Source organism: Aegilops tauschii, chromosome 1 (assembly GCF_002575655.3).
Source record: "Aegilops tauschii subsp. strangulata cultivar AL8/78 chromosome 1, Aet v6.0, whole genome shotgun sequence".
Lineage (NCBI taxonomy): Eukaryota > Viridiplantae > Streptophyta > Magnoliopsida > Poales > Poaceae > Aegilops > Aegilops tauschii.
This window is the reverse complement of record NC_053035.3, coordinates 484,041,137-484,055,014: the sequence shown is the minus strand read 5'-3', so window position 1 is coordinate 484,055,014 and position 13,878 is coordinate 484,041,137. Positions and strand designations below refer to the sequence as shown.

General features: G+C 49.4%; 1 protein-coding gene across 1 annotated transcript; it reads left to right on the top strand.

The window, feature by feature from the left end:
- On the top strand, nucleotides 1-1,086 carry LOC141039167 (uncharacterized). The gene has a single exon (XM_073506481.1). The coding sequence runs from the start codon at nucleotides 1-3 to the stop codon at nucleotides 1,084-1,086; it is 1,086 nt and encodes a 361-aa protein (XP_073362582.1).
- The last annotated feature ends 12,792 nt before the right edge of the window (nucleotides 1,087-13,878 follow it).

Here is a 13,878-nt window from a genome sequence, read left to right as displayed (position 1 = left end):
ATGCCGCAGCAGAACGGGGTTGTTGAAAGGCGCAATCGAACCGTCGTTGACATGGCGAGAAGTTTACTCAAGAGCAAGAACTTGCCGGGGACTTTTTGGGGAGAAGCTGTCTCGACGGCGGTCTATCTTCTCAACCGGGCTCCAACGAAGGCAGTGATCGGCAAGACTCCGTATGAAGCAATTTACGGACGGAAGCCGAATGTGTCTCATCGACGGACGTTTGGGTGTGTGGCACATGTGAAGACGGCGAAGCCGCATCTCTCAAAGCTTGCCGATCGTAGCACCAAGATGGTGTTCATCGGGTACGAGAGGAGTTCCGGCACCAAGGCATACCGCTTCTACGATCCACGAACCAAGCGTCTACGGATTTCACGCGACGTCGTGTTTGAAGAAAACCAAGCGTGGAATTGGAGCGCAGCAGCCGATGATGCTCCAAACAGTAACATATTCATAGTTGAATTTCCAACTGATGATGATGCAGGGGAGGACGTCCAGGTGGTTGGCAAGACGCCCAACCAAGGTGACCACAGTGGTAGCGATCATCATGGTGCCGACACCGACGACGACACGCATGGGTCGCAAGGTGATAGCGACAACGACGCGCACGACACGGGCGGATATCTCGACAAAGAGGCGCATAGTGACGATGACAATCAAGATGATGGTCACGGTCACGACGACTACACCGACGACGCGGATGCCAACGACCCGGCATCTACCACGCCCGAGAATCAACCGTCTTCCACAAGTGCATCGACACCGACACAATTTGTGTCGCCTCCTTCGCAAGCCAGAACGGATTCTTCCGGGCCACATCGCTACAATACCCTCAAGAAAGTCTACAAGTACGCAAAGCCACTTACGCTCGAGTACTCCGATTTGTGTTTACTCAGAGTCGAGGAGCCGGCGAACTTCGTAGAGGCGAGCAAAAGTTCAAGTTGGATGCACGCCATGGATGAGGAGATGAAGGTGATCGAGAGCAATGGCACGTGGACTTTGGTAACCCGACCTCCGAACCAAAAGGCCATAGGTTTGAAGTGGGTTTACAAGTTGAAAAAGGACACGAAGGGTGCCACTGTGAAGTAGAAGGCAAGACTCGTTGCAAAGGACTACGTACAACGTCAAGGAGTTGACTATGAGGAGGTGTTTGCACCGGTTGCTCGAATCGAGACGGTGAGAGTGCTCCTAGCTTTGGCAGCACAAGAGGATTGGAAGGTTCATCATATGGATGTTAAATCCGCTTTCCTCAACGGCGATCTCACAGAAGAAGTGTACGTGGAACAACCCCTCGGTTACGAGAAGCAAGGAGAAGAAGGGAAAGTTTACAAGCTCAAGAAGGCACTTTACGGGCTAAAACAAGCGCCAAGAGCTTGGAGCACAAAGTTAGACCGAAATTTCGTCACACTCAGGTTCAAAAGATGTCCCCTCGAAGATCCGAAAGACAGTCTACCGAGCACCGAAGAACAGGTGAAGATCGACGCAACCAAGAAGGAGCGTTGGCGTCAAGCTACTGATGAGCCGACGATAGCAAAGTCGGTGACTGGGATTCTAAGAGGAACGGCGAAACCATCACCAAGGATAATATCAAGCAGCAGTCGTTTTTGGGATCCAGGTCGCAATGAGGATGTCGTGCTTAAGGGGGTGAATGTTAGAGTTAAGCACGATAAAACTTGCACGACAGGTGCATGAGACCTAGTACGTGCATGAGTCCTAGTATGATTAGTATTTTAAATCAAGTAGGGTTTGGAATACTACATCGAGTCGGATAGACACTAGGCTATGTTCACCATATATATATGCGTCTACCCCCTAGCCCTGTAACCATCGAAAAACCAAAAACAACAACGAAAAGCAATACAAAGAAAAGCCAGGAGCGACACGCCCCTGTGGCTATCACCAAAATCCATCGATCAGTTTTTCCGTTCGCCAAGTTACGAAGTCGCTACGATCCGCCGTGTATCGATCGATCTAGCCAAGCCAACTCCACGTATAGGAGTTGCACGTACGTGTGGTAGGATTATCCATCCAGCTGCCTGCGTGTGTGCTAGCTTAGCACATAAACGTACGTTATTGTTCCTGGGTGAATTGATCAAGCGATCAAAAGCCAATATTTGGTATCAGAGCCTCGACGATCTACGTTGACGGACAGCGACGCTGAGTCGGTCAAGTCCGGCAACGGCGGTTTCAAAGGAAACAAGTCTGGCAACGGCGGTTTCAAGGCGAACAAGAACGACGACTAGGTAAAGAAGGGCGGCAAGTCAGCAACCAGTGGTGGTGAAACGGGCGACGCCAACGTGCAGGCGCATCGCAGCATCCCCATCCAGTATCCGATGCTCACCGACGCCAACTACGGCGTGTGGGCAGTGAAGATGAAGATCATTCTCCGAACCCTGCTAGTGTGGCAGGTCATTACGGACGACGACGTCGATGAGGAGTGCGACGAAGGTGCCATGGCCGCCATAGCCCAGTCTGTGCCGGATTCCGTGCTGATGACATTGGCGGAGTTCGAGACAGCAAGAGAGGCATGGAACGCACTCAAAGAGACGAGGATTGGAGAAGATCGCGTCACGAAGGCTCGGGCACAAGTGCTGAAGCGCCAATTTCACAAGTTGCAGATGGAGGAAACTGAATCGGTGAACGACTATACCATGCGTCTGACTACTTTGGTGGGAGAGATCCGTGCGCTTGGTGCGAAGCTCGAGGAAGCCGAGATTGTGGAGAAGTTTTTCAGTTCGGTGACTGATAAATTCACGTACATCATCGGCACGCTCGAGCAGCTTTACGACATCGACGACATGACCATAACGGAGGCGATCGGACGCTTGCGGACATGGGAAGAGAATGCTCATGGCTGTCGGAAAGGCAAAGGAGGAGGTAGTGACCAACTCATGTACTCGCGCGCAGATTGGGAGTCCCCAAGTAGCAAAGGAAGGTGCAACATTGGCGAAGGCTCAAGCAACGTGAAGCGCGGTGGACAAACCGAAGAATGCAAAGGAAAAGGCAAGCCACAAGGTCGTGGTAAGGCGGACCGATCTAAAGAGCGGAAGCCACGGAACTTGGATATGTCCGAGGTCAAGTGCTATAACTGCAACGAGATGGGTCACTTTGCAAAGGATTGTCCGGAGCCTAACAAGCGGGAGATCAAGGCAAATTTGGCGAAGCAGGAAGACGAACGTCCAGGTCTTCTGATGGCCGAAGTTTGTGATCTCGTGGAGCCTAACAAACAGGAGATCAAGGCAAATTTGGCGAAGCAGGAAGACGAACGTCCAGGTCTTCTGATGGCCAAAGTTTGTGATCTCGTCCAAACAACGGTTGTGAAACCAAGCCGGAAGGTGCTACTTTATGAGAAGAAAGTAATACCGAAGTTATCCGGAAACCAGAATGTGTCATGGTATCTTGACACAGGTGCCAGTAACCACATGACGGGGTGCAAGGAGAAGTTCCTCGAGCTGGAATATGATGTTCAAGGCTCGGTCAAGTTCGGTGATGGTTCAAATGTGGAGATTTGCGGGCAAGGTTCTGTCCTCTTCGAGGGTCTCACAGGAGAACATCGCATACTCACCGGAGTGTACTACATCCCACGGCTTCGCAACAACATCATCTCTGTTGGGAAACTTGACGAGAATGGACGCAAGGTGGATATTGAGAACGGAGTGATGACGATCTTCGACAACCTCCGAAACGTGCTAGCGCGTGTGAATCGCACGCGGAACAGGCTCTATATCCTCAACCTTGATCAATCTCAACCGGAGTGTTGGCTCGCCAAGAGTGATGATGATTCATGGTTATGGCATGCTAGATTTGGACACGTTAACTTCTATGTCTTGAAGAAGATGTCAAAGATGGAGATGGTATCTGGGATGCCGTTTATCGACCATGTTGATCGAGTATGTGACGGGTGTTTGGTTGGAAAACAGCACCGCAGGCCGTTCCCTGCTCAGTCTACCTATCATGCAAGTGATGCAATCGAGTTGCTTCATGGTGATCTTTGTGGCCCTATCACCCCAGCAACTCACGGAGGAAAGAAGTACTTCTTCCTTGTGGTAGATGACTACTCGAGATACATGTGGGTCATTCTCCTACAATCTAAAGATGAGGCGTTTGAAGCGTTTAAAAAGCTGAAGGCTGCAACGGAGATGGAACACAAGCTGAAGGTTCGCGCTCTACGGACAGATCGCGGCTGAGAGTTTACGTCAAACGAGTTCAACGACTACTGCGAGAAGATTGGCATAAAGAGGTTCCTCACGGCACCTTATATGCCGCAGCAGAACGGGGTTGTTGAAAGGCGCAATCGAACCGTCGTTGACATGGCGAGAAGTTTACTCAAGAGCTAGAACTTGCCGGGGACTTTTTGGGGAGAAGCTATCTCGACGGCGGTCTATCTTCTCAACCGGGCTCCAACGAAGGCAGTGATCGGCAAGACTCCGTATGAAGCAATTTACGGACGGAAGCCGAATGTGTCTAATGTACGGACGTTTGGGTGTGTGGCACATGTGAAGGCGGCCAGGCCGCATCTCTCAAAGCTTGCCGATCGTAGCACCAAGATGGTGTTCATCGGGTACGAGAGGAGTTCCGGCACCAAGGCATACCGCTTCTACGATCCACGAACCAAGCGTCGACGGATTTCACGCGACGTCGTGTTTGAAGAAAACCAAGCGTGGAATTGGAGCGCAGCAGCCGATGATGCTCCAAACAGTAACATATTCACAGTTGAATTTCCAACTGATGATGATGAAGGGGAGGACGTCCAGGTGGTTGGCAAGACGCCCAACCAAGGTGACCACAGTGGTAGTGATTATCATGGTGCCGACACCGACGACGACGCGCATGGGTCGCAAGGTGATAGCGACAACGACGCGCACGACACGGGCGGATATCTCGACAAAGAGGCGCATAGTGACGATGACAATCAAGATGATGGTCACGGTCACGACGACTACACCGACGACGCGGATGCCAACGACCCGGCATCTACCACGCCCGAGAATCAACCGTCTTCCACAAGTGCATCGACACCGACACAATTTGTGTCGCCTCCTTCGCAAGCCACAACGGATTCTTCCGGGCCACATCGCTACAAGACCCTCAAGAAAGTCTACAAGTACGCAAAGCCACTTACGCTCGAGTACTCCGATTTGTGTTTACTCAGAGTCGAGGAGCCGGCGAACTTCGTAGAGGCGAGCAAAAGTTCAAGTTGGATGCACGCCATGGATGAGGAGATGAAGGCGATCGAGAGCAATGGCACGTGGACTTTGGTAACCCGACCTCCGAACCAAAAGGCCATAGGTTTGAAGTGGGTTTACAAGTTGAAAAAGGACACGAAGGGTGCCACTATGAAGTAGAAGGCAAGACTCTTTGCAAAGGGCTACGTACAACGTCAAGGAGTTGACTATGAGGAGGTGTTTGCACCGGTTGCTCGAATCGAGACGGTGAGAATGCTCCTAGCTTTGGCAGCACAAGAGGATTGGAAGGTTCATCATATGGATGTTAAATCCGCTTTCCTCAACGGCGATCTCACAGAAGAAGTGTACGTGGAACAACCCCTCGGTTACGAGCAGCAAGGAGAAGAAAGGAAAGTTTACAAGCTCAAGAAGGCACTTTACGGGCTAAAACAAGTGCCAAGAGCTTGGAACACAAAGTTAGACCGAAATTTCGTCACACTCAGGTTCAAAAGATGTCCCCTCGAAGATCCGAAAGGCAGTCTACCAAGCACCGAAGAACAGGTGAAGATCGACGCAACCAAGAAGGAGCGTTGGCATCAAGCTACTGATGAGCCGACGATAGCAAAGTCGGTGACTGGGATTCTAAGAGGAACGGCGAAACCATCGCCAAGGATAATATCAAGCAGCAGTCGTTTTTGGGATCCAGGTCGCATTGAGGATGTCGTGCTTAAGGGGGTGAATGTTAGAGTTAAGCACGATAAAACTTGCACGACACGTGCATGAGACCTAGTACGTGCATGAGTCCTAGTATGATTAGTATTTTAAATCAAGTAGGATTTGGAATACTACATCGAGTCGGATAGACACTAGGCTATGTTCAGCATATATATATGCGTCTACCCCCCAGCCCTGTAACCATCGAAAAACCAAAAGCAACAACGAAAAGCAATACAAAGAAAAGCCAGGAGCGACACGCCCCTGTGGCTATCACCAAAATCCATCGATCAGTTTTTCCGTTCGCCAAGTTACGAAGTCGCTACGATCCGCCGTGTATCGATCGATCTAGCCAAGCCAACTCCACGTATAGCAGTTGCACGTACGTGTGGTAGCATTATCCATCCAGCTGCCTGCGTGTGTGCTAGCTTAGCACATACACGTACGTTATTGTTCCTGGGTGAATTGATCAAGCGATGAAAAGCCAATATTTGGTATCAGAGCCTCGACGATCTATGATGACGGACAGCGACGCTGAGTTGGTCAAGTCCGGCAACGGCGGATTCAAAGGAAACAAGTCTGGCAACGACGGTTTCAAGGCGAACAAGAACGACGACTAGGTAAAGAAGGGCGGCAAGTCAGCAACCATTGGTGGCGGAACGGGGGACGCCAACGTGCAGGCGCATCGCAGCATCCCCATCCAGTATCCGATGCTCACCGACGCCAACTACGGCGTGTGGGCAGTGAAGATGAAGATCATTCTCCGAACCCTGCTAGTGTGGCAGGTCATTACGGACGACGACGTCGATGAGGAGTGCGACGAAGGTGCCATGGCCGCCATAGCCCAGTCTGTGCCGGATTCCGTGCTGATGACATTGGCGGAGTTCGAGACAGCAAGAGAGGCATGGAACGCACTCAAAGAGACGAGGATTGGAGAAGATCGCGTCACGAAGGCTCGGGCACAAGTGCTGAAGCACCAATTTCACAAGTTGCAGATGGAGGAAACTGAATCGGTGAACGACTATGCCATGCGTCTGACTACTTTGGTGGGAGAGATCCGCGCGCTTGGTGCGAAGCTCAAGGAAGCCGAGATTGTGGAGAAGTTTTTCAGTTCGGTGACTGATAAATTCACGTACATCATCGGGACACTCGAGCAGCTTTACGACATCGACGACATGACCATAACGGAGGCGATCGGACGCTTGCGGACATGGGAAGAGAATGCTCATGGCTGTCGGAAAGGCAAAGGAGGAGGTAGTGACCAACTCATGTACTCGCGCGCAGATTGGGAGTCCCCAAGTAGCAAAGGAAGGTGCAACGTTGGCGAAGGCTCAAGCAACGCGAAGCGCGGTGGACAAACCGAAGAATGCAAAGGAAAAGGCAAGCCACAAGGTCGTGGTAAGGCGGACCGATCTAAAGAGCGGAAGCCACGGAACTTGGATATGTCCGAGGTCAAGTGCTATAACTGCAACGAGATGGGTCACTTTGCAAATGATTGTCCGGAGCCTAACAAGCGGGAGATCAAGGCAAATTTGGCGAAGCAGGAAGACGAACGTCCAGGTCTTCTGATGGCCGAAGTTTGTGATCTCATGGAGCCTAACAAACGGGAGATCAAGGCAAATTTGGCGAAGCAGGAAGACGAACGTCCAGGTCTTCTGATGGCCAAAGTTTGTGATCTCGTCCAAACAACGGTTGTGAAACCAAGCCGGAAGGTGCTACTTCATGAGAAGAAAGTAATACCGAAGTTATCCGGAAACCAGAATGTGTCATGGTATCTTGACACAGGTGCCAGTAACCACATGACGGGGTGCAAGGAGAAGTTCCTCGAGCTGGAATATGATGTTCAAGGCTCGGTCAAGTTCGGTGATGGTTCAAATGTGGAGATTTGCGGGCAAGGTTCTGTCCTCTTCGAGGGTCTCATAGGAGAACATCGCATACTCACCGGAGTGTACTACATCCCACGGCTTCGCAACAACATCATCTCTGTCGGGAAACTTGACGAGAATGGATGCAAGGTGGATATTGAGAATGGAGTGATGACGATCTTCGACAACCTCCGAAACGTGCTAGCGCGTGTGAATCGCACGCGGAACAGGCTCTATATCCTCAACCTTGATCAATCTCAACCGGAGTGTTGGCTCGCCAAGAGTGATGATGATTCATGGTTATGGCATGCTAGATTTGGACACGTTAACTTCTATGTCTTGAAGAAGATGTCAAAGATGGAGATGGTATCTGGGATGCCGTTTATCGACCATGTTGATCGAGTATGTGACGGGTGTTTGGTTGGAAAACAGCACCGCAGGCCGTTCCCTGCTCAGTCTACCTATCGTGCAAGTGATGCACTCGAGCTGCTTCATGGTGATCTTTGTGGCCCTATCACCCCAGCAACTCACGGAGGAAAGAAGTACTTCTTCCTTGTGGTAGATGACTACTCGAGATACATGTGGGTCATTCTCCTACAATCTAAAGATGAGGCGTTTGAAGCGTTTAAAAAGTTGAAGGCTGCAACGGAGATGGAACACAAGCTGAAGGTTCGCGCTCTACGGACAGATCGCGGCTGAGAGTTTACGTCAAACGAGTTCAACGACTACTGCGAGAAGATTGGCATAAAGAGGTTCCTCACGGCACCTTATATGCCGCAGCAGAACGGGGTTGTTAAAAGGCGCAATCGAACCATCGTTGACATGGCGAGAAGTTTACTCAAGAGCAAGAACTTGCCGGGGACTTTTTGGGGAGAAGCTGTCTCGACGGCGGTCTATCTTCTCAACCGGGCTCCAACGAAGGCAGTGATCGGCAAGACTCCGTATGAAGCAATTTACGGACGGAAGCCGAATGTGTCTCATCTACGGAAGTTTGGGTGTGTGGCACATGTGAAGACGGCGAAGCCGCATCTCTCAAAGCTTGCCGATCGTAGCACCAAGATGGTGTTCATCGGGTACGAGAGGAGTTCCGGCACCAAGGCATACCGCTTCTACGATCCACGAACCAAGCATCTACGGATTTCACGCGACGTCGTGTTTGAAGAAAACCAAGCGTGGAATTGTAGCGCAGCAGCCGATGATGCTCCAAACAGTAACATATTCACAGTTGAATTTCCATCTGATGATGATGAAGGGGAGGACGTCCAGGTGGTTGGCAAGACGCCCAACCAAGGTGACCACAGTGGTAGTGATCATCATGGTGCCGACACCGACGACGACTCGCATGGGTCGCAAGGTGATAGCGACAACGACGCGCACGACACGGGCGGAGATCTCGACAAAGAGGCGCATAGTGACGATGACAATCAAGATGATGGTCACGGTCACGACGACTACACCGACGACGCGGATGCTAACGACCCGGCATCTACCACGCCCGAGAATCAACCGTCTTCCACAAGTGCATCGACGCCGACACAATTTGTGTCGCCTCCTTCGCAAGCCACAATGGATTCTTCCGGGCCACGTCGCTACAAGACCCTCAAGAAAGTCTACATGTACGCAAAGCCACTTACGCTCGATACTCCGATTTGTGTTTACTCGGAGTCGAGGAGCCGGCGAACTTCGTAGAGGCGAGCAAAAGTTCAAGTTGGATGCACGCCATGGATGAGGAGATGAAGGCGATCGAGAGCAATGGCACGTGGACTTTGGTAACCCGACCTCCGAACCAAAAGGCCATAGGTTTGAAGTGGGTTTACAAGTTGAAAAAGGACACGAAGGGTGCCACTGTGAAGTACAAGGCAAGACTCGTTGCAAAGGACTACGTACAACGTCAAGGAGTTGACTATGAGGAGGTGTTTGCACCGGTTGCTCGAATCGAGACGGTGAGAGTGCTCCTAGCTTTGGCAGCACAAGAGGATTGGAAGGTTCATCATATGGATGTTAAATCCGCTTTCCTCAACGGCGATCTCACAGAAGAAGTGTACGTGGAACAACCCCTCGGTTACGAGAAGCAAGGAGAAGAAGGGAAAGTTTACAAGCTCAAGAAGGCACTTTACGGGCTAAAACAAGCGCCAAGAGCTTGGAACACAAAGTTAGACCGAAATTTCGTCACACTCAGGTTCAAAAGATGTCCCCTCGAAGATCCGAAAGACAGTCTACCAAGCACCGAAGAACAGGTGAAGATCGACGCGACCAAGAAGGAGCGTTGGCGTCAAGCTACTGATGAGCCAACGATAGCAAAGTCGGTGACTGGGATTCTAAGAGGAACGGCAAAACCATCGCCAAGGATAATATCAAGCAGCAGTCGTGTTTGGGATCCAGGTCGCAATGAGGATGTCGTGCTTAAGGGGGTGAATGTTAGAGTTAAGCACGATAAAACTTGCACGGCACGTGCATGAGACCTAGTACGTGCATGAGTCGTAGTATGATTAGTATTTTAAATCAAGTAGGATTTGGAATACTACATCGAGTCGGATAGACACTAGGCTATGTTCAGCATATATATATGCGTCTACCCCCAGCCCTGTAACCATCGAAAAACCAAAAACAACAACGAAAGGCAATACAAAGAAAAGCCAGGAGCGACACGCCCCTGTGGCTATCACCAAAATCCATCGATCAGTTTTTCCGTTCGCCAAGTTACGAAGTCGCTACGATCCGCCGTGTATCGATCGATCTAGCCAAGCCAACTCCACGTATAGGAGTTGCACGTACGTGTGGTAGGATTATCCATCCAGCTGCCTGCGTGTGTGCTAGCTTAGCACATACACGTACGTTATTGTTCATGGATGAATTGATCAAGCGATCAAAAGCCAACACCATTTACAGATTCAGAAGAGTCAAAGGAAAATTTAGAATAGTCAAAGAAAAACTTTGCTCTCACACTGGCTGACATTGGTGAACAAAATTTAACAGAAATGTAAATAAGTTCTAACCTGTAATATTTTGAATGCAAGACAGATGTGTTTGTGACTATTGCACATGAATTAAAACTCAAAACTGCGAGACCTGATTAAAATATAAAATCCCACGAATTCATAAGAAAAGCTATCATGTGGGGAAACTTAGCAAGTGATCACACATATACGGAAAGCTAAAAGTTGAGGTGGGGTTTCCTTTTCCTCTGGAGCCCATGTATAACTGGTTTTGGTCCAAAAGTGCAGTGCAGGCCGATATATGACCACTTTATCCACTTGCACAGACAAGTTCAAAATGAAAGTTGTAACACTTTTGTTTTCAGATTAATACACACTTGTACTCCTCGATCTTCAATGTAGCAGTTTAGTTGGGTAAAATAAACGGCAGTACATTTCGTATCTGACCTCATGAACCTAACTCTGAACGATGGGCGAAGCAGAACAGGTAAGCGAGACAGCGCGAGAGCAACCCAAATTAAGACCGGGAGACGCACTTACAGGAGGTATGTGAAGATATTCTTTTTCGCTTCCAATGCTTCCATGCAGCATCAGCGCGCCAAACATCCAGCAGAGAAAGAAGTACTGAACTGCATGAACCGACAAAACAGATCAAGATTAAGGCAAACAGTAAACAAGGGAGAGTAAAGAAAAACAGGACTGAGAGAGAATGGAGCCTCTGCAGCCAGAATGTGCTTGAAGGTGAGATGCACGGGCACATGCTGGATCAAAGAAGGAGTCCACCATCCTGGCCGTGAACCTGAAACTGACTAAACCAAGATATCAAAAATCAGATTTAATCCAATGCATAGCAGCGAAATCAACTTGTAAATTGAGAATCAAATCGTGTTGCTATTGATCAATCATCAATCGGACACCGTGAGTCATGTAACGATGGATCATGCATGAATTGGCAAAAATGAAGATACCATTTAGGACGCAAGAATCCTTGTGTGGCCTAGTCCTCTTGGCCTTGACTGTTGGGCCGACGTCGCTTCTGGTGTGGTACTGGACTAGTTGAGGAAGGAAAGTACGTGACGGTCGTCCAGGCTCAGACTTGGCTCGATTTCCGTTCCCGATTTCCGTTGTGTCGTGGAATTGTCACGGCAGATGTCCTCGTGAAAGGACTTAGTCGTGGAGCCATCGCAACTAGGAAGCTTAAAGGGGTTAAAAGTGGGACAAAGGACACGAGGGTTTATACTGGTTCGGCCCCTTGCGGTGAAGGTAAAAGCCTAATCCAGTTGAGGTGGAATTACTAGGGTTTCGATGACCAGGGAGCAAATCTACTATGCCTGGCTCTCGATCTGATGTTACTTGCCCCAAGCCGCCGGCGGGTCGTCCCCTTATATACACGAGCTGACGCCCCGCGGCCGACAGAGTCCCGACCGGCTCATAAACAGTGTCCGGCTCGGTGACTAGTTAATCTTGCCTTACAATACAAGTCATGTCATGACGGCGGTTTATCACTACGGGCCTTGAGTCGCCTGCGGGCTTAGGGCCCTTAACTGAACCGCCATCTTCAAGTTTGTTATTGGGCTTCATATGATGAATCGCCATAGCGTAACCCGGCCCCTCCTGGGCGGGTTACACTAGTAGTTATATCCCCAACATTAGGCTCCAGATTGATTTGAACTGATTCATGTCAATCTTTAACACTTAAGAAAAAATCTCCTGTCTTCCACCTGCGCAAAAATTCATAACCCGCCATGACGTCATCTTCTGGATTCATGATAACCCGCCGTGACGTCATCTGCCATTTAATTTCACATTTTGTTCAATCATATTCCAACGGATATTTTTCTTTAATGACCGTTCCGAGAATCGAGGCATCTGAGTAGCTGGATAACCATGTTTCGGCCTCCTCGTTTCTCGCGCCCGCTCTGTCAGTCTTTTCCTTATAAATAGGCACGACTTTTAGGTATTTCTTCATTCTCCCCCTTTCTGTCATCTTCTTCCTCTCGCGACTCCGCTGTTGCTCGAGCTCCGCCGCCGCAGAGCACCTCATCTTCGTCGATCTTGGCCGTTGCATCAACCTGAATCGACCAGAGAACAGCGGCGATCCTCCGCAGTAGATCTGCAGCTGTAAGTCTTCACCTTCCCGCACTTCAGATCTGCATTAGGGTTTTCAAGTTCTTCCGTGTTCTTCATGGTTCTTCACCGTTTCTTCGCGGTTCCTCCACCGCAGCTTCTTCTGATCCAAAAAGAACATATAACTTGTGTGGTAGCTGTTTCGCATCCATTTCAGATGCTAGTAGATTCCTTTCTCTTGTTCAAGGGCCTCATTAGAGCTCACAGACTCATCTGCACTAGATTTTTAGGTCTAGAATATTTTCTTTTCTGAACGACTGTTTGATCCAAAATAGCAACTGCAATCTGTGAAACTTGTTTGTGTGACACTTAGGCAAAAACTGTATCTGTTAGATCCACCTAGCCATGGCGACTCTTATTGCCGGCTTAAAAAAGATAATGCTCAATCAATAATTCTGACCACCCACGGTAGTTTAAATAACTTGACTGTTTATGATGCCCATGGCGGCTTGAATAATCTGATATATTTAGCCATATGTCATTAGGCCCCTTCGTAAGCCGCCATCTTGAATATGAATTGAAATATTTTCCTCCGGCTTAAATTTGAGCCAGAAATTTCTATTTTGTCATAGGCTTCCATCTCCATAATGCCGCCCAAGGCTCCCAAAGCACCCGTTATATGCAACTGGGTTAGATCCATCGTCACAGATAACACCTTTAATGAGTTCGTGAAGACTGGTTATCTGCCGAAGAAGGAAGTCATGTCCTATCGTGCTCCTGATCCAGCAGAAGAAAAACCTCAACCCAAGGAAGGAGAAGTTATTGTCTTCACTGATCACATGAACCGGGGCTTTTCCCCACCCGGCTCAAAAAATTTCAGAGACGTCTTGCATTTTTTTGACCTGCGACCTCAAGACATCGGACCCAATTCCGTGTCAAATATCTGCAATATTCAAGTGTTCTGTGAGGTGTACCTTGGAGAAGAACCCAGCTTACTACTCCTTAGAGAGTTATTTTATTTGAACCGTCAAAATGAACGCGCCAATGGGCCCAGCTTAGAACTTGGTGGAATCTCAATCCAGCGACGGAGAGACTGTCTCTTTCCATATGCCAAACCGCCGAGTCACCCTAAAG